At 38.8% G+C, this 23,047-nt stretch overlaps 1 protein-coding gene across 10 annotated transcripts in view; it reads right to left on the bottom strand.

Annotated features, from left to right (window-relative positions):
- c2cd5 (C2 calcium dependent domain containing 5) overlaps positions 1 to 23,047 on the bottom strand; it is a 107,358-nt gene that overhangs the window by 74,115 nt on the left and 10,196 nt on the right. For 8 of the 10 annotated variants that reach the window (XM_048610146.1, XM_048610150.1, XM_048610147.1 and 5 more), the window contains 5 exons: positions 20,043 to 20,214; positions 16,064 to 16,159; positions 15,338 to 15,493; positions 13,745 to 13,946; positions 4,167 to 4,318 (listed from right to left, as the gene is read on the bottom strand). In XM_048610146.1, the coding sequence (XP_048466103.1) occupies positions 4,167 to 4,318; positions 13,745 to 13,946; positions 15,338 to 15,493; positions 16,064 to 16,159; positions 20,043 to 20,214 (778 nt within the window). Of the gene's footprint in view, positions 1 to 586; positions 791 to 4,166; positions 4,319 to 13,744; positions 13,947 to 15,337; positions 15,494 to 16,063; positions 16,160 to 20,042; positions 20,215 to 23,047 lie in introns of those variants that run through there. The other 2 variants (XM_048610155.1, XM_048610154.1) reach the window with 2 other exon arrangements.

Raw genomic sequence — 23,047 nt, 5'->3', positions numbered from 1 at the left:
TCTGATGCTGCTTGGCCTGCTGTGTTCATCCAGCTCTGCACCTTGTCATCTTAGATTTAAGCAAATCAGCCTTAATTTGATCAGCAGGTAAGTGTATAACGAAATTAACAATATAAACGAATAAATAAAGTAAGCATTGAGCTGCACACAGAAACCAGAACATTCAACAAGACAAATATTTAATGAACTATGCAATGAATGAATGAAGTGATTCCCAATAACTAATAGCCATGATTCAGTCAAATTCCCCCATTTCATCTCCATTATCAATTTCTATGATAGAAAATTGCTAGGGCAAATTTGTAGATAGCTTTTGGGTTACTAGTAACTGTTTAAGTGCAGAGCAAAAAAAAAGTTTAAATTTGCCATTTACGGAAATGTACATTAGTTTGATTTGTTTTTCTTAAATATCTTCTCACTTGCCAATTAACATCAAAACAATTTTCATTTTAGCATGCTTTCTTCCCCTTAATTCAGTTGCATTTTTCTGATTGTTTGCTTTAACATAAAGTAAACAAAAACGCTTCAGGCACTGAGCAAACAGGATTTCTGAAAAATAGTTTTTCTTTACATTAATCAATCCTACCAGAGGCAGTTAGAAGCAACTCTTCATTGAAAGACACAGTTTTCCTCAGACAGACTGGACTCACATAGCCAGAATGAGGAGGAGTAAGGCTGTGCAGAGCCTCCGAGCGAAGGAGATGTGTACTTTTATGAAATGGGGAACTGGAAGAGAGAGGAGGGGAACTGGGAAAGAGGAAAATCCTAGGCCCCTCAGGGAAAGGTGCTGCTGGAGAAAGGTTGCAGAAAAGAAGATGAAAAGAAGTTGGAGTTTCAGAAGATCACGCACGGAAGATGAAGAAAACATTACAATGGGAAATCATACAAAAGCAAAACAAATTAAATATACATTTGGCAAAAAAACACGTATACACAAATTACACAAAGAACCAATGAAAACCTTCAGAGGCTGATTCAATCAATTGAGAAAACAAATACTTTTTTGCATATTGACATAAAATGATACACTTATAAAGGGCATTATGCATTTTCTGTACTATTGAAAAAGTTTAGTCCTTTGGGATTTTAAATTAATTTCTTAGAACTTAGGGTCTTAAGAAAATATTAGCAAAAAAGGTTTCCTTACAGTTCAGATGTAACATTTTAAGCTAACTGAAACAATTTGGAAGCCCTGTCAATTAAATACTTGGAATAGCTGACCCATACACGGATAACATTGTCCCAGTGGGTGCATAAAATGAAGAATCTTTCTCGAGCACATCTTTCTTAGTTTTGCTCTACCTACAAAGCCCTCCCCAAAGCACATGAGAAATAATTGCTTAACACAGATGCAACACTCCTTCTGAAAGCAGACTAGTTGTCTTACCAATGATTTATGCATTTAAAATCAAAAACCTATGTTTAGTTACACTGTCGATCTGTAGTACTGGACAAGCTTTTTGTTTGAAAATGTGTCCATAAACAAACTTGCAACCTAGCTAAAAGGATGTGAATATCAAATTCACAAACTACTACAGACATTCCACATAGACATTTAAATCAAAACAAACTATTTTAAACGTCATCACAATAAGAAAAAGTACAGACTAAATTTGGCTCATCCCATTCTCTGGATTCCTTTAAAAAGTGTCTTTTGTAAGTGGAGAAAAAAATGGCTATTCCTAAAGTAAAAACTAATTGGTCTATATTTTGCAGTTAAAGTAATAGCAAAACTGTCAGCATTTGCCCTCATTACAACTGTCAGAGATTCCTAGATTCTCTACAATGTGTATGTTAAACTTCCCACAAATGGAAATCTTTAGAATGCAAAAACCTGAATGACTTCCAGCTTAATTTTACTGCATTTGTTTCACTGACAGAAACCCTTGAAAAGGTCAACTTGTTGAATTGGACGTAACTGGGTGTATAACAATTTTTCAAGTTTATAACTGTCACTGGACAACTTTTCTACACCAAAAAACCCTAATTTTATATCTGTGGAATGCCAAAAGTCTCCATTATTAAACAAATCCATAATTTTTTAAAGTAAAAACTAACAGTGCATTCATAGACTTTCAGGTGGGAAAATCAACTTATTGAACTCTAATTGATACAGTAGACATTAACAATGCAGTATCCTTTAAAAAAGATTGTTCATTGATGGCCTTGACATGCACACCGAATCCAGTTTGCAAAGTCCACTTATTTAAAAAAATTATATCACAGGGCGTGGGCATCGCTGACCAGGCAGCATTTGATACCCATCCCAAACTCCCTCGAGAAGACGGTGGGGAATTGCTGCAGTCTGTACTGTTGGAACATCCACTGTTAGGAAAGGAGTTTCAGGATTTTGACTAGCACAAAGACTAAAGACAATGCTTTTGGTCTTTCCAAAAAGTTAGCTGGAGAACATTTCCACTCAACTAATGCGAAATGTCAGACAATTAACCTGAGAATTTAGAAACCGTAGGGGGATCAAGAAAGATGGAGGGATAGAACTAAACAGCATCAATATACATGTGGAAATCGATGCTGTGCTTTGATAACATATAGGGGCCAAGATTAGCTCCCTAGGGGACAAAAGGCTAACAATGTGAGATCAGGAACAGAGAAGCCATTGCGGATGACTCTCTGGCTATGACTGGACATATGTTACTGCTTGACAGGAGATAAATATTTGGGACCCAGGAAAAGGCATAGGAGGAGGTAAAAAGACAAGTGCTACACAGCAAAATGCTAGGTAAGGGTAGCTGGAAGTTTGGTGAATGAAATTTTGAACAAATCTCCCCCAAGAAGGGGAGCAACTCCTCCAGAAAAACAGAAGGGTTCAGAATTATTAAAATGTGCTCAGTGATGGGAGTCTTGTTGAAGATAATAACGATGATCCAATAAATATGAAAGCTGGTCAGGGAATAACCAGTAACTGTGAAACAAGTAGGAGAATGGCTTGTTCCTGTGCTTTGCTGTTCTGTTTATCTTTGGTACATGCTTCCAGAACATCAATTTTCACATTGGATCTGCATTTTCAGGCTTCTGTACTCCTTCTTCAATTTCTACCCTTAATAAAGTTGAACCAGACTTTGGTGTTGGCCTAGTTCTTTTCAAAGGTTCTTCTCTCATCATTTAACAATATCCTGCTTTTCTCTTGAGTAGGTTGCAGTTCCCAAAATTGGGTTGTCTCATTTTTTGGCATATTGTATTTAATACCTTGCTCCTTCCCAAGTCAATCAAAATGCTTTTGATTTTCAGCATGCTAACCAAAACATTTGTCCGTCATTGTCCTTTACAGCAAAGTCTTGCCAGCAATTTTGTTTTAATGCTTCTGCTTCTGACCCCAGGAAAGTAACAAAACAGTCTAGATGAAGAGTTTCATACAAAAAATATGGATAAAACTAGTTGGACCAAAAAGAAAAAATAATATCCTCAAATGCTAAGGAAAAATCCAACTGTTTCAGTTTTTGCTCTTGTCTTAAGAAAATTATAATAATCTAAATTAATGTTGTTAAACATGAAATATGTGTACTTTAGCAGATTCATGATGTCTGTACCTGCATCCATGATCTCACAAGGGCACATTCCTATTGCTATCAATGTACAATAATTCTAGAACTCCATTTACCCACTACCATTTCAAACATATCAACTGGTTTCCAAAGTGCAGAAAGTAGAAGCAGTCAAAACAACCTTTGGGTATCTTTTGAACTACCATCTGAACGTTGTTGATCGTGACCAAGACATTTTTACTCAAAAAAAGCACATACACCTGGATAGAACAGGATGAACACACAATGACAATTTATAATTCAAAATCTTCAGATGTTTGTAAGCCAAGTTACAGCCAATTCAAGCTGAAAATTAAGGGGGCTGAAAAATTATTTAAACCCAAACAGAGTATCCAATTCCATCATTATTTTCCCAAAGACAGACTTTAGCTCAGCTTTTGTATGTTAAAAGTGTCCAGCTAACATAAATAGTTAAATTTCCACAGCATCTGAATTCATTCATTGTGATTGAAAGACTTAATGAAAATAATTCATCGTCCAATTCAGTTTGCTGCTCTCTAGATCAACAAGAGGAATAAGGTTTAGTCAAACAGAATGAGGTGCTTCAAGTGCAAAGAAACATAAATTTACAACAAAAAAAGAAGCGGGGTGGAGGTGCCTTACCAGTTTTAGGTGTCAAACTCAAATCTGTGTCAGAAGAGGAGGACTGTCGACTGTAGGACTTGGAAGGTGAAAAGGAATAGGTTTGATTTTTCAGTGGGGTGGAGGGTCCAGATGAATGAGTAACAGGGTTGGGATCTTCACTGAAGGGAACCCTGCCAGAAGAAGCGGGAAACACATTCAATAACCCTGTGTTAAGGATCTAAGCAATGATGGAATGATCCAAATACAGGGGAGACAGCAGTTGCTTCTATGTGCAGGCTGGGGACGACGCCAAAAGGCAGAGATCCGCTGTCCATACACTGAAGATTCTGGGGAAACATATGGCTACCCAGGTTTGTACACGACACACAAGAAACAGGTTATAAATTCTGGAACACAAATCAAACCATGTACTAGAAACCTGAGCGAGATGATCGTGTAAATAAAACAGCATGAAATATGACTTTAAAAATACACAACGCATTTTAACTAGATAACAAAAGAAAGCTTGAGGAGGCGGAACTGAAACTCATGTTTCCTTATTCCGGAACACCAAAATAGTGCATCACAGCTAAAAATGAAAACAAAAAAGATTTGTTAAGTGAAGCTTCTGCATGTTTTACTCAAGTTACTGGTAAACTAGAAACCAAAACGTCCTCTGGTACTTTATCTTTAGAAATGTTATGCTAAAATCTACTTAAAATTTGATCAATATATGTCTTGGTTCCGGAAGCTGGACTACTAGTTAAACCAAGAAGGGGTTGAAAATTTATGGTACCTTCCTACACTACCTGCCTGGCATTACTCACTGAACCCTCTGCCTGTGGCCCGTCTATCCCCATCTCCTCAGCCTGTGCAGTCTCATACCAGTGTAGATGAGTGTAGGAACAGATACAGAGAAGTTCTGAGTTAGTCTCGAGCCCGTAGCAGTGTGAATTGGGCTGTTGTGAGTCGAACGGCATCCGTGGCTTGGCTGATGCACCAAAGGAGACCTGACAGAAAGAAGCAGGAGGCAGGAGAAAAAAAATACACACGGTAGAACTGTCAATGTTAAAAAAACAAATGTGAGGGAGTAAAGATATAAAGCAAGCATCTTCACTTTTCAGGATAATATACAAGTAGGATTACCAGAAACCATGGAATTACCCAATAGGAAATATCTGCAGACATAACCAGCATGCACGTATTAGAGCCATTTAAAGGTGACATGAAAAGCTGGGGAGATGGACAGTGAAACTCAAGGTTAACACACATTCAAATAAGTTTTAAGATTACAAACTGTTTTTTAGATCATTATTTGCAAAAGCTTGAAGATCTCAAACTGTAAATGTTTAAAAGTATTTCACATCATACAATTTTCCAGCTTTCTAGAATTGGCCATGCAAACATTAGTGTTATATGGAAATAAAGATACTGTAACAGCAAAAACAATTCAGAGTTTTACAGCGATGGGATCTGCAGAACTTTATTCACTGGAGGAGCAAATTAAAAAGGTTTATTCCTTTTTCTGATGACATTTTGTTGGCATGCCTCTCTTCAAGTATTTCACTTTACGAAACAATGATGAGGGCAAGTAACTCATCTGTTTTCTTGGCCAATATTGCTGAGATAGCTGTTATGGCATATGCAAGGAAAAAGCACCACTGGCACATCCTCCCATATAATTAAAATACCTCCACTTTGTTGACAACATTCAAAAAGATGAATTGATCTATAATTGCAAAAGACATTATTCAAAATAAATCATTAATTGTGAAAAGGCTCTATTTCACCCTTTAAAATTAAGAACTTATAAAATGAGAGCCTCACTGAAAAATATCTGTCATACTTCGAAAATGTCTCTTTCCAATTTATTTTTAATAATATTTTTGACCAGTTTGATCATTAATACTGTCACTGAATTATTAATTTACGTAAGTGACATTCAGTTCCTCTGAACACCGATGAAGTCAGGGCTGCTCCGTACCTCAACTCCATATCCCCACCTTTGTCCCAGATAACCTATGGATAACCTATAAATCCGACAAAAAAAAGCTATAAATCTCAGATTTAAAATTTACAATCAATGTAGTATCAATAGACATTCACGGAAGAGAATTCCAAGGTCCAGTTCCCCCTTTGACTAGTTCACCAGTTACTCACCTAGTCAAGCATAGAAATGTAATATTTCAATGGATCTTTGTATTCATGGTCTTAGGAATGGATACTGTACCAGCTATAGTCTGCTGTTATTTAGCGTTTTTAACCAAACCACATCCATTGGGATATTCTAAGGTCAGGAAAAATGTATGACAAATGCAGACCATTCTTTTTCCATAATGATTTATTTAATGGATATTGCATATGGGATTTCTATTTCAGGAACATTTATAAATAATGCATTTTATTAAAATGGTTCAAGTATGGGCAATTTATACACAAAGTTCACTGCGACTGCCTATTCACCTTTGGGACCATGGTTTTACAAACAATCAAAATAATTTTTGTTCCCTACCAGATGTAAACTCATCTGTTCCATTAACCAAATGAGATACTAAATTCAAAAGCTAGCAATGATATTTTTTAAACAATGAACCTTCTGATAGAAGTATCACTTTTGATAGTTACCAAAAGAACTGCAGATGCTGTAAATCAGGAATAAAAACGGAAGTTGCTGGAAAAGCTCAGCAGGTCTGGCAGCATCTGTGAAGAAAAAATCAGGGTTAATGTTTCGGGTCCGGTGACCCTTCCTCGAAACTGACGATAGCTAGGAAAAAGTGTTGGTTCATGTAGAAGATAGGGAGGGGGAGGGGACAGAGAGTAAACGATAGGTGGGGACAGAGCCAAAGAGAGTAGAGCAGATGGGTAGATAAAGGAGTTGATAATGATCTGGCTAGGAGGGTGAATAGCTGTTAATGGGGACTGTTAGTGACTAACGATAGCTAACTAAAGATAGGCAGGCTATATGATAACAAGGCCTGGTGTGGGGGGTAGAGGGCTAGGACAGGGGAGAGTTTAGACGCTAAAATTATTGAACTCAATGTTGAGTCCAGAGGACTGCAGGGTCCCCTGCAACCAGCTAAGGTGTTACACATTTACCTCCTCCCTCCCCAGTATCCAAGGGCACAAACATACCTTCCAGGCGAAGCAACAATACATCTGCACTTCCCAGAATCTCGTCTACTGCATTCGCTGCTCACAATGTGGTCTCCTCTACATTGTGGAAACAAAGTGTAGACTGGGTGGCTGCTTCACAGAACATCTGCATTCTGCTCGCAAAAAACAAAGACCCTGAGCTACCTGTTGCCTGCCACTTGAACACACCACACCATTCCCTGGCCAACATTTCTGTCTCTGGCTTGCTGCAGTGTTCCAGCGAAGCTCAGCACGAGCTGGAAGAACAACACTTCATTTTCCACTTGGGCACACAGCAGCTCTCTGGACTCAATATCAAGTTCAATAATTTTAGAGCCTAAACACTCCCCTGTCCCAGCCCCCCACCCCACACACCAGGCCTTGTTATCGCATAGCCTGCCGTTACACACTACCAGTCCCCATTAACAGCTATTCACCCTCCTAACCAGATTGTTATCAATTCCTTTGTCTATCCAACTGCTCTCCTCTCTCTTTAGGCTCTATCTCTCACCTATTGTTTACTCCCTCACCCCTCCCCCTCCCCCTCCCTAACTTCTGCATATAAACCATCGTTTTCCTAGCTACCATCAGTTCAGAGGAAGGGTCACCGGACTCAAAACGTTAACTTTTATTTTTTTCTTCATAGATGCTGCTAGACCCGCTGAGCTTTTCCAGCAACTTCCGTTTTTGTTCATTTTTGATAGAGTTTATTTCATGACAGTAGCTTTTCAGGTCCTCTTTAGACATTTTCACAACAAACTGAGGTGCTGCTTAAGAAAAATGGAATGCATAAATCTCAAGTCGGCATTAATCCTTTGAGAACAATTACGGATGGGACAAAAAGCATAATAGGAGTTGGTGCATCTTCCAGTTTGAAGAAAGCCATTCATACCCACCAAGTAAAGCTGGAAACAGGGGAATTTATTATGCAATAATGGAACTATAATGCTCCAAGATAATGAGACTTTTCCAATTTGGCAATACACAATAGCAGGCCTTCACAAACTTAGTGCGCAAATCATATTTTCACATGCATTTATAAATTATTGTTACTTGAATACATAAGGTCTGAGCATACAATTGAATGCACGCAATCACAGCTTTTGATACTCAATACAGGTGTACAATTTGCATCAAATTAAACAATGTTCAAAGGTTTAAAGTTCAGAGTTTAAAGATCAGACTTATATTTCAGTTAGGATAACATTTATTTCCATTCTTTTTGAGTGCTGCTCAACTGCTACATAAAATAGGAGAGGCTATTAACTCACAGCAAGGAGCAAGGAAATTAATAAAGGCAATGTCACAATGCTTCTTGAAAAGGAAAGCCCAAAAGGAAAAAAAAAGTGCACTAAAAATTTACAACATAGAAACAGGCCACTCAAGCCAAATGGTTGACACCTATCTTCTGCTCTTTCCACCTAACTTCATCTCATTCTTGCACCATGTCCATCTACTCGAATTTACTTTGTGCTTACCTAGCTTCCCCTTAAATGCACCTGTGCTATTCACATCAATTATGTGGCAACACATTCAAAGTACTCACTTACTTCTGCACAACATAAATTCAAAATACCTGCTGTGTTACCAGAGAGATAGAAATGAGAGAGACCGTGTGAGACGGTGAGAGAGACAGACAGACGGAGTGAGAGAGAGAGACCGTCAGAGATAGACAAATGGGGAGTGGGTGGGGTAGGGGTGGAAGGGGGAGGGAGAGAGAAAGAGAGAGACAGACACACAGAAACGGGAGACGGAAAGAGATAGAGATACACGGACAGAGAAAGAGACACACATGGATAGAGAAGCACAGCCCTGGGGTGTGGCAGAGAGACGGAGGGAGACCAGACAAGACCCGAGTGGGTGAGTGGGTGAGTGGGTGAGTGGGTGGGTGGGGAGGGGTTGTAGACAGAGAGATAGGGATGGAGTTGGGTGTAGCTGAGAATTTCAGCGTTCCAGGCCCAAGGCTAATGTCCAGTTTGTCCTTGAACCCTGGTCAGGGATCGTGACGAAGCACCTCACCCAGAGAACGCTTGGTCCAGTCCTCGCCTCACCAGAAAGCACGTAGTGGTGATGGTGGTGGTGACGGTGGAAGCTAGTTGAAAAACTGAATGCCATCAAATCTCATGAGGGGCTGGCTGTAGCCACTGTTTTTTGAACACCGTGCCCCTGGATCAAGCAAACCGCCATAGGAAGGATATTAAATTGGAAAGAGTGCAGAATGTTGCCAGGAATGGAGGGTTTGAGTTAGAAGAGACTGGGTCAGCTCGGACTTCATTCCCCGGAGCATAAGAGGTTGAGGAGCGAGCTAATTGAGGTTTATAAAATCACAAAGGGCATTATCAGATGAATAGTAAAGGTTTTTTATCCCTCGGCTTGGGGAGTTCAAAACCAGAGGATATATTTTTAAGGCGAGTGGGGAAAGATTTAGAAGGGACTTGAGGGGCAACTTTCTCCACAGAGGATGGTGCCTATATTGAACAAACTGCCAGATGAAGTGGTAGATGCAGGTACAATTACAACATTTAAAAGACATTTGGACAGGTACATAAATAGGGAAGGTTTAGAGGGGTATGGGCCAAAAGCAGACAAATGGGACTAGTTTAGTTTAAGAAACCTGGTCGGCATGGACGAGTTGGGCCGAAGCGTCTGTTTCCACGCTGTGTGACTCTTATGACTACTCCCAACAGCAGATTTACGCTGGCTACAGAATTAGTGGGAAAAATCACCTGCATCCTGGCAATTCTTAACTTTTGACAGAACTGGAATTTTATGCGAGCCAGAGACCTAACCGTCATTGCCCAAATCAGAAGAAGTCACTTCACTCGGCTTTATCTCGGGTAGTTCGAGATGAGCTGCTATGCCGTTCAGAATGCATAAATTATATTAAAACAAATATAGCCAACCTACGTACAGGTAACCCCTTACTTTCACCCACTGGCATCACTGAAACAGCTCAGGAGAAAAAGTTGCCTAGATCTGACTGGCAGGTTGAAGTATATGCTTTTTTCAAAAACAAATTAAAGGAAATATGTCTGTGGGCACATGGTATTGCACAGGAATTAGGAGCACACTTGGAAATTACAATATTGATGTTCCTTTTATATTCTGACCAAGATAATATCAAGAATTCATGAATTTCAGCAGCTTAATCAGATGTCTTGAGCAACTTGGTAGGTACTCCGAAAAGGCCTCAGTTAATACCAAATGAGCCTGGCACTAACCGTGGTCTATCACAGGGTTTTCAGCTCGACTCAAATCAACATTATGAATATTATCATCTTTACAAAACTGACAATCAGCAAGGAGAATCTTAGAGTGGCTGAAAACATTTCAAATGAATTTATAACAAAGCATACAACAGGAGTGCCATCACATAGTAAACTTAACTTTCTGCAAGATGTTTGTGAATCATTGTTGTCATTGCCTCATCCAAGACCTTGTTTGATGTCAGAAATGACAGGCATTAACACCAATATGAAATTAAGATACCAATTCAAGTAGTTTGAGGGTTCTACTTGGTCCTATATTTATTGGCATTTTGGTTCATTTTCATTTCTGATCACTGATAAAATTTCTGGATTTCCTTGACTACTAAAGTTGAAATAGTTCAGTTTAATCCTCCATTAATCCAGCTCTTTAAAAAGACCATAATCTTAACATAGCCTCCATTTCTGGGACATTTTTCCACCATGTTTCTCTTACTTTTGGGCACAATAAAAAGGAACAAGTCATATTTTGATAACTAATCCTTCACTCATCCCTAATATCCATGACTCTCATTCATAAATTATCTTGTTCCCTTTCTTTTATCCACAAGACTAACATTGTTCTCGGAATTTCCACAAGCTCTTTGTAATCATTTGTCAGAGCGATTTGTGCAGCGTTACAAAAGTAAATGGGATATTCCAGTGGCCAGGCCTTCCAAACACTCATTCAGACATATCCACTTGCTAAATTAACAGGCCTTGAACAACAAGAGAAAATTGTTGGTGTCTATCACTAGGATGCATTCACAGTAATTTTCATACATTTCCAAATCAAATACCAGCATTCGCTGACTGACATAGGGCTGTTCTCCCTTCCAAAATGAACTTCACATTTTCCATATATGTTCCATTTGCCAACTTTTTGCCCACTTAATCTCTGTTAACTGTTTTGTTTCCTCTCATAACTTGCCTTGCCCCTATTTTTGAGAGTATGCAAATTTGGCTACAGTACGTCCACTTCCTTCGTCCAAGTCATTGATTGCATAAACAGCTGCAGTCCCAGGACTGTTTCCTGTGGAATCTCATTGGTTACAGGTTGCAAACCCCTTTTTCCCACTTGCTATTTCCTGCCCATTAGCCAATTTTCTACCAATGTCAATATACTACCTCAACACGGTAGGCTGTTATCTTTTGACTTAACATTCTGTGAGGTACTTTGTTGAACACCTTCTGGAAGTCCAAATACAACACATCTGCTAATTCCCATTCCAAAACAGTTTACTTTTAAAAGTTTCAAAATAGTTAGCAAAGACAGATGTCATGTCTTTGTCTATTTTAAACAAAATATACTACATCTTGGAACAAGAAAATATCAAGCACCATGCTCCAACGTAGTCACAGAATTTCAAAACATGGCACTCAATTTTACAGACACTTATTTTACATATCTTAAATTTAAAATTACAAATTTTACGAAGGGCAGAATACACTATACATTGCCGACCTCAAGAATACATGCTAACTGTAACAAAAATAACAGTTAATAAATTTTCAAGCACGAGCAGAATTAGCACTCAGTTCCCCGTCGACAATTAAGCATATCAGACTTTCACTGTGCAGACTGAAGGGGTAGATGGACGGGACTACAATTCCATGAGGTAGAGTGAACTTGCCTAATCTTGACTGGTCATAAAACATAGTAGAAATTTGAAATTTTGTGGTATTTGCTTACAGCTTTTTATTAAGGCAGAAAAACCACAGTCCTAATCTATGCTTGCTTAGATAATCGTCTCCAGTTGCCAGAACTGACTTTATAGCCCTGGGCCAGGAAAGGAAAAGTCAGGTTGCCCATTCTTCATGGCCACCTAGTAACCAGTATTAGTTAAATAAGTGGATGTCAGGCAAGTGCATGATGAAATGCTGCAAACCCATACAACTGACATCAGTCCCCTGGACTACTGGCAGAGGACGCAATCCATGCTTGGTTAGTAGCACATGATTAATGCTGGTAATGGGCAGGACCTTGTGACACAAGAACTGCGATGACTCCACCACCAATAGGCTGACGTAGAAACACAGAAGAAAGGAAGAGGCCATTCGACCCACAAGCCAGTTCCACCACTGGATATGGCCTTGGCTGATCATTGAGCTCAATAGCCTCATTTCCCCCGTCTTCCCCCGGCCTCAATATTCTTCAATGCCTTTAGTCACAAGAGCTGTATCTATCTTCTTCTTGAAGACAGAATGTTTTGACCTCAACCACACTCTGTGTAGTGAATTCCAAAGGCTCAACTCTCTCTGGGTGAAGAAATTTCTTTTCCTCTCGATCCCAGAAGATTTTCCCCTTATCCTTATCTGTGAAATTGCTGTTTCTGCTCACAGATGAGCAGTGTCCCTTTAGGCCAGGAAGCAATGAGCAGCAAGTGCTCACAAAATGATACTCAAGCAAAGGTCAATGCCTTCAACAGGAACAGAGAAATTCAAAAACAGGATAAAAAATACCAAAGATAACAATATTCTGATCATTCTAAACAACTGGACGAATTCTAATCGATACTATAGAAACAAATAAGTAACATCACCACTTCATTCCAAGTCAAAGTTAAGTTTAAAACCAGGGAATTCCAGGCAACTTGGGCCTGTGCTACAAGAGTCTATACTGTTGTTATTTTCATGAATAGGTGGTCTGAAACAGCAATCTCATGCTCCAATTTTCATCAAGACCTGTGACTTGAATTTATAGTGACAGTGGAAAACGTTTGTCAATATGTTACAACAACACTGTGGCTGTGTTTTACTGTAATTTAAGTAAACATACGAAATATATAGAGATATAAACATAGGATTGAATGAAGGCTTGCATTTCTGATTATGCAGCTGAAATAACATGTTCTAAGATGTCATATATGCAAATCCTACTATTCAGTCACAGGATGAGGGAAACATGGGAAAGTCAACATATACAATTAACCCATAATGATTATTTTAGTTTCAAAATACTGTGCACAACAAGGTTCAAATTCTGATTCAGGTGTAGCATTGTAATCTCAGAGGTTTGAGGGATTATACATACACTGTGTCGATTTATACTTCATTGAATCTTGTGTTTAACTTGCACAAAAGTGTTTTCTACTTGAAAGATTGTGCTTTTAGAGTACTAGCAATTCCAAGAAATCCTTTTGCACATTGCTTAATAATTCTGCTTATGAAACTGGATTGCAACATAATATGAAATAATGCAGAGAAAGCAACTGCAGATAATTGTAACCTTATACTTACTCTTTCAGGTCTTTAGATGGGGAACTACATGGAGGTAGGAGTGATGTCGCTGTATTACTTAGTTTATCGAGTGTACATGCAGTCCCAATGGCACGTACAACCAACCCAGATTCACCCTCCAAGTCAAAACACTGCAGGTAGCCCACTACGGCATTGCCTCCCATCTCAAGTACCTTTAGGCCAATTTTTCGTTGGAGTTCTCCTGTTAAAATTAAATACGCATTGGTACTCAAGGTGATTAGGATCAAATACACAAACTTTATTGTGTGTTCAAGCACCATGGCATATAAATCAAGATGACATTGCAGGTAAAGCAACTTTTGAGACATTGGCCTACAACCCAGATATTTCTAAAAGTTTAAATTTTCTGCAATGATGTGTGAATTAAATAATGAGTTTTGGTACCGATTTTCTCCAATTTCAGGTCAGAACAAACAGCTAGAATAAAATACATGGAATTTTGACAAAGGTGCAGAGCCAACTTTCCCGTATGAATGTGTGCTTTCTCGGCAATACTAGGTATCCTGTTCCATAGTCAGTAATAATCTATGGTGCAAAAACGTTTTTCAACTAAGCACGTAGATTATTTGATGAATTATAGTGCACATTACAGACAGTGCCATAATTAAAGGAACATTACAGGTAAAGCTGTGTTGCAGTACTAGCCATTGTCAAATCACTGTTGAAAGATTTACTTTGAGGAAATGGTAACCCTAATTGGAAACTCGATCATGGTGGAGAAGTTTTGCTTTAACACGAAGACGTCGTGAATCACTTTGCAAGAAACCTGCTTGTTTAACAAGTGGAGACAGTACCAAAATTGGGGTTTTATGATTTCAAACTAATAAATTTGGAATTTTGACAAAGATGCAGAATTAACTTTCTCATACATAAGTGTGCTTTCTCAGCAGTATTAGGCATCCTGCTCCACACATTTACACAGTATGAATACATTAAGAGTCTTTTGTCACATGTTAATAATGGTTAAACAAACGTATATAAACAAGTCGGCCAAAAATTAACCATCATAATTTTACAAATTAAGTAAACTTCAAATTCTAGAAATCTGAAATTAAAATAAGACACAGAAGGGTGGAATTACACAACAGATCAATTAGCATGTGTTGAGAATAGATCAGTACAATTTTGATATCTGTGATTATTCCAGAGTTTGTCACTTTCTTAGAAGGACACCTAAAATTCAGATCAAGTCTGTATGAAAAATTTGGAAATTTCCCAAGCATCTATTCAACAAGTTGTATTATTGAAAATGTAGACAACCTAAACTTCACTCTCAGGATGTAACGAACTAATTGGCCACTCAGCATATTTGTAAATTGTAACATGCTCAACTACCTCAGATTTGTGAAGTGTCAGGTGCCGGTTATTCCAATCTATAATTGCCCCAATTTTGGTTTGTAGGTTCAATAACAATATCAATTTTTCCCCCATAGCAACATTTTTGAACATATTGCACATAGCACAATACGTAATTTCTGAAGTCACATTTTCACTACCAATTACAGTTACACCATCAAATAGACTTATATCAACAAATATTGTCTACAAAAATCAGATTTTATTTTATTTTACCTGACATCAGTGATATTAACCTCTGTCTGGCTTCATTCGAAGCCCTGGGCGTGCGTATCCTATCAATCCACTGATATTCTGGATCCTCATTCACTACCAATTCTTCAACAAACCCATGGATTGTTACCGCTTTATAGCATTTAGGAATGGACGCAGCTGTGGAGAAACATATACTTCAGAGCTTACTCTGAAAAGGAAGGTTAAAAGGTTGCTTTGAAAAAGCATTAGGGTGAAAATATGATGTGAAAACTTCCATTTTCTGATCGGATTTCAATCCAGTCTGAGGGGATTAAAGTTCCAATCTCGGTTGGTTGTGTGTGGATCTGACAGGAAATGACTTTTGGCCATTTCAAACTAGACCTTAGCAGCTACCTGCCTATTGAAAACAGCTTGACAACTTGGCAGTAAACACCTTCAGCAATAACAAAGGTATGACAGTTCAAAATATCAACAATACAGAATGCACTCAGGAGTTCTACAATATTGATAGAAATAGAAGGAACTTTGATGTTGAAAATTGGTGCAGAAAGTGCAGAAGTGTTCTATTCACCACAGAGACACATATCAGCTTTATTTAATTAAATTCTTTACAGAATTACTTTTACAAAGTAAAATATATTCATGGGCCATTCATATTTTACTAATCTGATAATCAGTATATTGCCAAAATTTACAGACACAAAAACAATTCAGGATTTTTTAATTTTTAAAAAAAAAACAACTTACTACAGAAGAACTTGACCCCACACGATGATTGTCTGAAGCGGTTCAAATCATTGAAAAGATCCACTTTCACCATAACATTAATTTCACCTCGGATACCTGTTTCAAAACAAAAATAAACCCATTTACTTGACTACCACAACAAGGCAATAGAGCCAAGCATGGGTTCACCTTCACAAATTGCCTCCTGGCTTCAAGTGCTGTTGGATTTTTGAACATAACGAAAGTGAATGAAGTTCAAACATGTCCTAAATCTTAGCATAGTTCTTTCAAAATTTCAGATTTTCCTTGCTTTCAACATACTTATGAGTCACCTTCTTTAGCTTTCAGTTCATTACTGTTTCATTGGCTTAAGTTGCAGGAAAAAAATGAGAACCCATTTACTCCATGCAGCTGATGCAAGTCAGCAACATCGAAAGATACCAATACCTCAGTATTGTTAACTAACAAAATGACAATCAGCACATACTACTGCAACATGTTCTAAATGTGACACACTACATATTGGATATCACTCACAGACAGGCCTTCTTTTATAAAACGTAAAAGGCTCATAAACATCAAATTTCCAACGCACCATCCACCCTGCAAAAAAAAACTTGAGAAGAGAGAGTAACTGAATTCTTCAAAGCAGAGATTGACAGGATTGCTGTTTAGCAATCATGTAGAGTGCTACAGGACACCATGCAAATAAATAAAGTTAAAACACAGATCAGCCATTATTTCATTGACCAGTGGAACAGACTCATGGGGCTCAATGACCTTTCCCAATGTTTCTGTCCACCTCTTGTTAACAGACTTAAACATATGCTTAGCAATAACCTGCTCACCACTGCTCAATTTGGGTTCCAAGAGGGCTAGTCAACCTCGGACCGTTTTAGATCCTTGATTTCAACAAATACTGACAAGACAGCTTAATTCCAAGGTGAGGTGAGAGTGCCTGCGCCTGACATCCAGACTGTAATTGACCAAACCTGGCATGAAGGAAGTCTAGCAAAATACAGTCAATGGGAACTGGGGGTAAGCTCTCCCTTGGTTGCAGTCAAACCTGGCACAGAGAAAGATTGTTGTGGTTGCTGGAGGTCAGTGATCTCAGCTTCAGGACATCTCCGGCAGGAGTTCCTCAAGGGAGGTCCCATGTACAACCAACTTCAGCTACTTCATCAATGGCTTTCCGTCCATCATAGGTCAGACATGGGGGCATTCGCACAGTGTTCAGCACCACTCACAACGACTCGGATACTGAAACAGTCCATGTACCAATGCAGCAATACCTGAACAATATCGAGGTTTAGGCTGACATCCGGCAAGTCATACATGCCACACAAGTGGCAGGCAATGACCATTTCCAACAAGAGAGAAGCCAACCATCTTCCCATGCCATGCAATGGCACTACCATTGCTGAATTCCCAACTAACAATAAGCCTGGGGGTTCACCATTGACTAGAAACTAAACTGGATAAGCCAAGAGACTAGGAATCCTGCAGCAAGTAAATCACCTCCTGACTCCCCAAAGCCTATCTATAAAGCGCATGTCAGGAATGTGATCGAATACTGCCCAATTTCCTAGATGAATGCAACTCCAAAAACACGCAAGCTTGACGCCATCTAAGACAAGGCAGCCCATTTGGCAATACACTGACAAACATTCACTCCCTCCAGCAGTGAGGCTCAGTAGCTGCAGTGGGCACCATTATTAAGATACACTGGAGATATTCACGGAGGCTCCTTGGGCAGGGCTTTCCAAAGCCACGATCACTAACATCAAGAAGGACAAAGGCAGCAAATACATGGGAACATCACAGCCTGCAAATTCTTCTCCAAGTCACTAATCATCCTGACTTGGAAGCATTTCACCATTTCCTTCTTGTCACGGATTCAAAATCCTGGATTTCTCTCAAACAACATTGCGGGTTCACTTACATTAAACGAACTGCAGCAGTCCAAGGAGGCAGTTCTCAAGGGCAATTTGGCTTCAGCAAAAATGCTGGCACAGTCAGTGACACATACATTCCATGGCAGAATAAAAAAATAAATATTCAAAACTGCCAAACAAATGGCCCTTTCATTCATTACAGCTTCAGTTTACCTTTAATGCAAAGGTAGTGAGTTCTAAAACCATGTTACATTAGTAAGTTTATATCAGCAAACTACATAAATTCTCAATAAACTGGCAATCAACGTCAGCATTTACCCATGAGGTAAGTGACTAATGAAGGAAAAGTCCTGAAAGTCAGATGTAGTAGCTAGAGGTCTGAAACAAGTCTCCATGAAACTCTCAATAAATGTATGATGACCCAAAAGGTGTAAAAATCACTAAACAATGAAGGGGAAAAGAAAAGCACATGGAGCAATGCAAAAGAATTTCAGAGTATAAATCTACAGGCTGCATGTAAGATATGAACTTATTGCACACACGTTGTACATGATGAAAGAAATGTCAAGCCATAAAATTGTCCAAGGTATTGCCCATATTTAAGAAAACATTCCAACACATTTTATGTGCAGAAGTCAAATGCAATACATCATAGTAATAAACATAATTAAACATTTGCATTCAAATCGGGTTCCAAGTTTAGCTTTAATCATTTGGTTATTTTCCAGACCTTGCAAATTCCAAACATTCACACAGCAGGTATCAGAATTAAAACCACATTCTGTAGAGTGAACAATATAGAAGCGGACAAAGGACTGTGCAACCTTTGCCTATCTTGTGCTTCTACAATTCTTGAAGTGGTCAGATTTTCTCACTTTGAAAAGTCAAAATTCTCCAAATCATTGTGGCTTGTAGGCTTATTTGCTTAGACAAAAAAAAGACAGAATTTTCTAGCATGTAAGATTCTCAAACCTTCCTTCGCATATTCTCTCATTGGTTTCACTGGATAGATTCTTTGGAGACAACAGGGGTCCCACTGTTGAGATTGAAGGCAGGTAGCAATGCCAATTTGGCAAGCAGTAAGACATTATGTAACATTTTATCAATAGTAGCCAATAAACTTGCTGCTGTAACCTGGAGTTAAAGGATACATGTCCACAAATTAACACATAGAATCAGGTATTAGGAAATAGCCTTCCTATTTCCCAGCTCATCCCCACAGGCTGCAGACCATTATAACTGGAAGTCAGTTTGCAACATATAGACTACTCATCCTACTATTGTTCAAAGTATATTAGTGTTAAATAATCAGGTCTTAATGTTGGAGCTGATCTGTCATTTTCAGAAAAGGCCTGAGTTAGTTGTAATGAGTGGTAATGCCACTGAACTAGCAATCCAAGACAAAAACTGGAGTGCTGGAGACAGTCAGCAGGTTTGGTCACATCTATAGAGAAATAAAAGTTTACATTTCAAGCCCAGTGACCCTTCATCAGACATCAATTCTAAACAGGCGACCTCATTCAATCCCACAAAATACATTTAGGAATCAACAGGATAAATTGGTAGGGGGTTTTCCCTGGTTGTGAAGTCTAAAACCAAGGAATGTGGTCTCCAAATAAGGGACAGGCTATTTAACGTTAAGAAGAGGAGGAATTGCTCCATCCAATGAGTGGTAAATCTGTGGAATTCTCTATCCCAGAGGGATGTGGAAGATCTGTTGCTTAGTGACTTATTTTGTGGGCCTCTTTTGGCTCTAGCAGGCTATTTCCTGTGTGTAAACTATCCTGAGAACATAAGAGATGGTGCAGGAGCAGGCCATTCAGAATTCTAACAGGGTTCGGTTACAACATTTTGCTTACAAGTGTTCAAAACAGGATCTGAAACAGAATACTGCTTTTGATACCAGATGACAGATAAGACTGATCAAGTCCAGGAGGAATGAGATTCCAGGAAGGTCTGTCCTGAGAACATATAAATGATGCAGGCACTTAAGAAATATTGTGCTAATGATCATATATATTGTGATGGACAATATCAAAATACACTGTCAGAAAAATATAACACCAATGGAATTCAGATCATAATTCATGAAAAATCATACTCACCATGAATAGTATCATAGATTGGAAACCAGCCAGACAGAATGGCTGCAGCTTCATTTGATAATAAAGGGTCAATATCAATGTATACTTTTCCAATAGCATCATTAGCACTGTAGGTATCATGATCCAGAACTGTGATCTGTAATGGCTCATCTTGCAAGTCTTCATCATCGACCTGTAAATACATTTCCAGGTATTTATAACTGAATTGCAGAAGAGATTTAACCATATCCTATGACCAGTTTTAATGGACAGTGAATTCTACTCTATGAAATATTCATAAACTGGTGTCAGAATCATACAGCACAGAAACAGACTCTTCGGTCCAACCAGTCCATGCCGAACATAACCCTAAACTAAATTAGTCCCACCTGCCTGCTCCTAGCCCATATCCCTCCAAATCTTTCCTGTTCATTTACCTATCCAAATGTCTTTTAAACCTTGTAGTTGGATCATTAACCCAATCTATACCCCTCACGATTTTATAAACGTCTATCAGGTTGCCTCTCAACCTCTGACACTCCAGCGAAAAAACTCCCAGCCTACCGAGCCTTTCTTTATAACTCAAACCTTCTATAACCGGCCAAATCCTAGTAAATCTCTTCTCAACCCTTTCCAGCTTAATAATAGCCCTCTGGGGATAACTGAGCAACCAGAACTGGACACAGTATTCCATAAAAGGCCTCACCAATGTCTTGTGCAACCTCAACATGACTTCCCAATGCCTATACTCAAAGGAACAAAAGCAAAGTTGCTGGAAAAGCTCAGCAGGTCTGGCAGCATCTGTGAAGGAAAAAAAGACAGTTAACATTTTGGGTCCAGTGACCCTTCCTCAGAACCTATACTCAAAGGACTGAGCAATGAAGGCAATGCTCACTCAGATAAATTTATAAGAAGATAATTACAAAACTGTTTTCATTCTCATACCCTCATACTGAATTGAGCATCCGTGACAATGCTGTCAATTTAAAAAGGTTAATCTGTCCTTGGTTTTCTTGAGAAAAGGTTGTAAAGGCAGACGTGACCGTAGAGTCTACTGAGTAATAGTTTAACAATGGAAGGGGAGTGGCCAGTTCTCCCAGTTCAGGTTTTTCTAAGATAACAAGGTGTAGAGCTGGATGAACACAGCAGGCCAAGCAGCATCAGAGGAGCAGGAAAGCTGACATTTCGAATTTTTTTTTAGCTGTAGCAGTCACAAGACATTGGAGTCCAGAAGTGTTGCAAGCTTCAGTGAAGGATTCCTCTGACTTTCTCTGAAATCTCTCTCTAGATGTTGTTCCCTCCTGCCTGTAAGGATCTGTGTTTGAGTTTACCTTTTTGCCAAGAGGTGTGTTTATGGGATGTTACGAAATTGGAACAGTTAATTAGTTAAGTTACCGTATGGCTCAGTTAGGTTTTCCGAGAGTTAAGTTACTCTAATAACATGTGGCATTGCTCATCAGAAGTCTGCTGTAAGGACAGAGCATTATACCATCCAATAAATGAATTATATTATGAATGTAATGGTTTGCTGCTCTGTTGAAGTTGAGCATCTTCACAGCCACAACTTAATTACAAATGATAACATCCATTAAGCTCCTCTTATTCATTCCATACGGAATGGCCTTGATATTACCTCACCTGTAATAGATGTGAAGTAGTTAGGAATGGGGAGCAGATGGCTAAACCTTAAAAGACTGGGAATATATCCCCAACCTGATACGTATATCTTCTTCCATTTATAGGAATCAGCAAGAGGAGTGTTTGCTCAGAGTTTTTGAAAGACAGGGCACCACTGTGTAATTGGGTTTACTATGGCTAGCTGATGGCTTGGACCATTCAGCAGCAGGAAAAGCAGCTGAAAAGGAGAGCTTGCGGAGCAATCAGCAAAGAAGACAGGGGTGAAGTAAAATGGGTGCTGGGAGGGGAAGGGGAAAAGGCAAAGGCACACTAATCCACAGGTAGAAGAAATATCAGATTACATGAATAATACTAACAGGCAGCTTTTGAATAAAACTAGTTTCCCAACGGTGTTATTATCAAGAGCTGTCAGGTGAGATAGTATAGTACAGCTGAAAAAGATTGATACTCCCCCTGCTCTGTTGAAACAGCACAAAATTTGAGGAAAACAAAGGTATGCATTTGAATAAGATGCTAAAACCTTTCCAATAACTGTGCAACTTTGCAAATCACATAATAAAAGGAAGAAATGTGCCCTTTTACCTAAAACCAATTGATCTTGGACCTGCTTAAACAGCAATTGAGACATTATGGCCTGAAAGGGACACAGCTTTACTTAGCAGAACAACAGATTCCATATTTCATTGAATAATACAGTTGCTATAATACAGCACAATATCCAATTTGCTGTGACCAGACCAGAGTTACAGAACACTAGTACCTGTTTTTGTTACAGTCTCATGCAATAAAACACCTCACAGATGATTAGTTTCATTCCATTTGCATCAGTGACTAGTCAGGACTACATGAAAACTCAAGAAAATCTAATAATTCAAGACAGACACTGAATCAGAAAATAAATTCATTGAATCAAATCCCTGAAAAGTTTTTCCAGAAACTTTTCATTGTTATTTTCTTCTATTCAGAAACTCAAATGTGCAGGGCTTAAAAAGAAAGTGAACATCAATACGTAGGTTTTCATTCCTACTTCCCCTGGACAGTTGTGTTTACTCTGAATATCAATAACCCAATGCAGTCTCAACACAGGCTCTACCCAAATTGTTCTTCATTAAAGCAAGGTCAGCTACAAAAATACTGTAATAATAGTAATGCACCATAAGTCTGCTTACACCTTTGGACTGTAAGTGACCTGGTTTACGAGAACTTGTCAGAGGATCAGTCTGCTCAGTTTCAAACCTTCAGTTGTTGCTCAGATGACTCCTGTTCTGGAACTAGCTAACTTTTGCTCAGAGGCACAGCTTCTTCAACACCTTTCTGTACAGTCAGTATGATCAAACCTTGAAACTACCCAGTCTTCAATAGGTGACCACTTTGACCTCTGGCAAAAA

Source organism: Rhincodon typus, chromosome 22, assembly GCF_021869965.1.
Source record: "Rhincodon typus isolate 14 chromosome 22, sRhiTyp1.1, whole genome shotgun sequence".
NCBI classification, from domain to species: Eukaryota; Metazoa; Chordata; class Chondrichthyes; order Orectolobiformes; family Rhincodontidae; genus Rhincodon; species Rhincodon typus.
The sequence above is the reverse complement of the archived record's forward strand: the minus strand, read 5'-3'. Positions and strand labels throughout refer to the sequence as shown.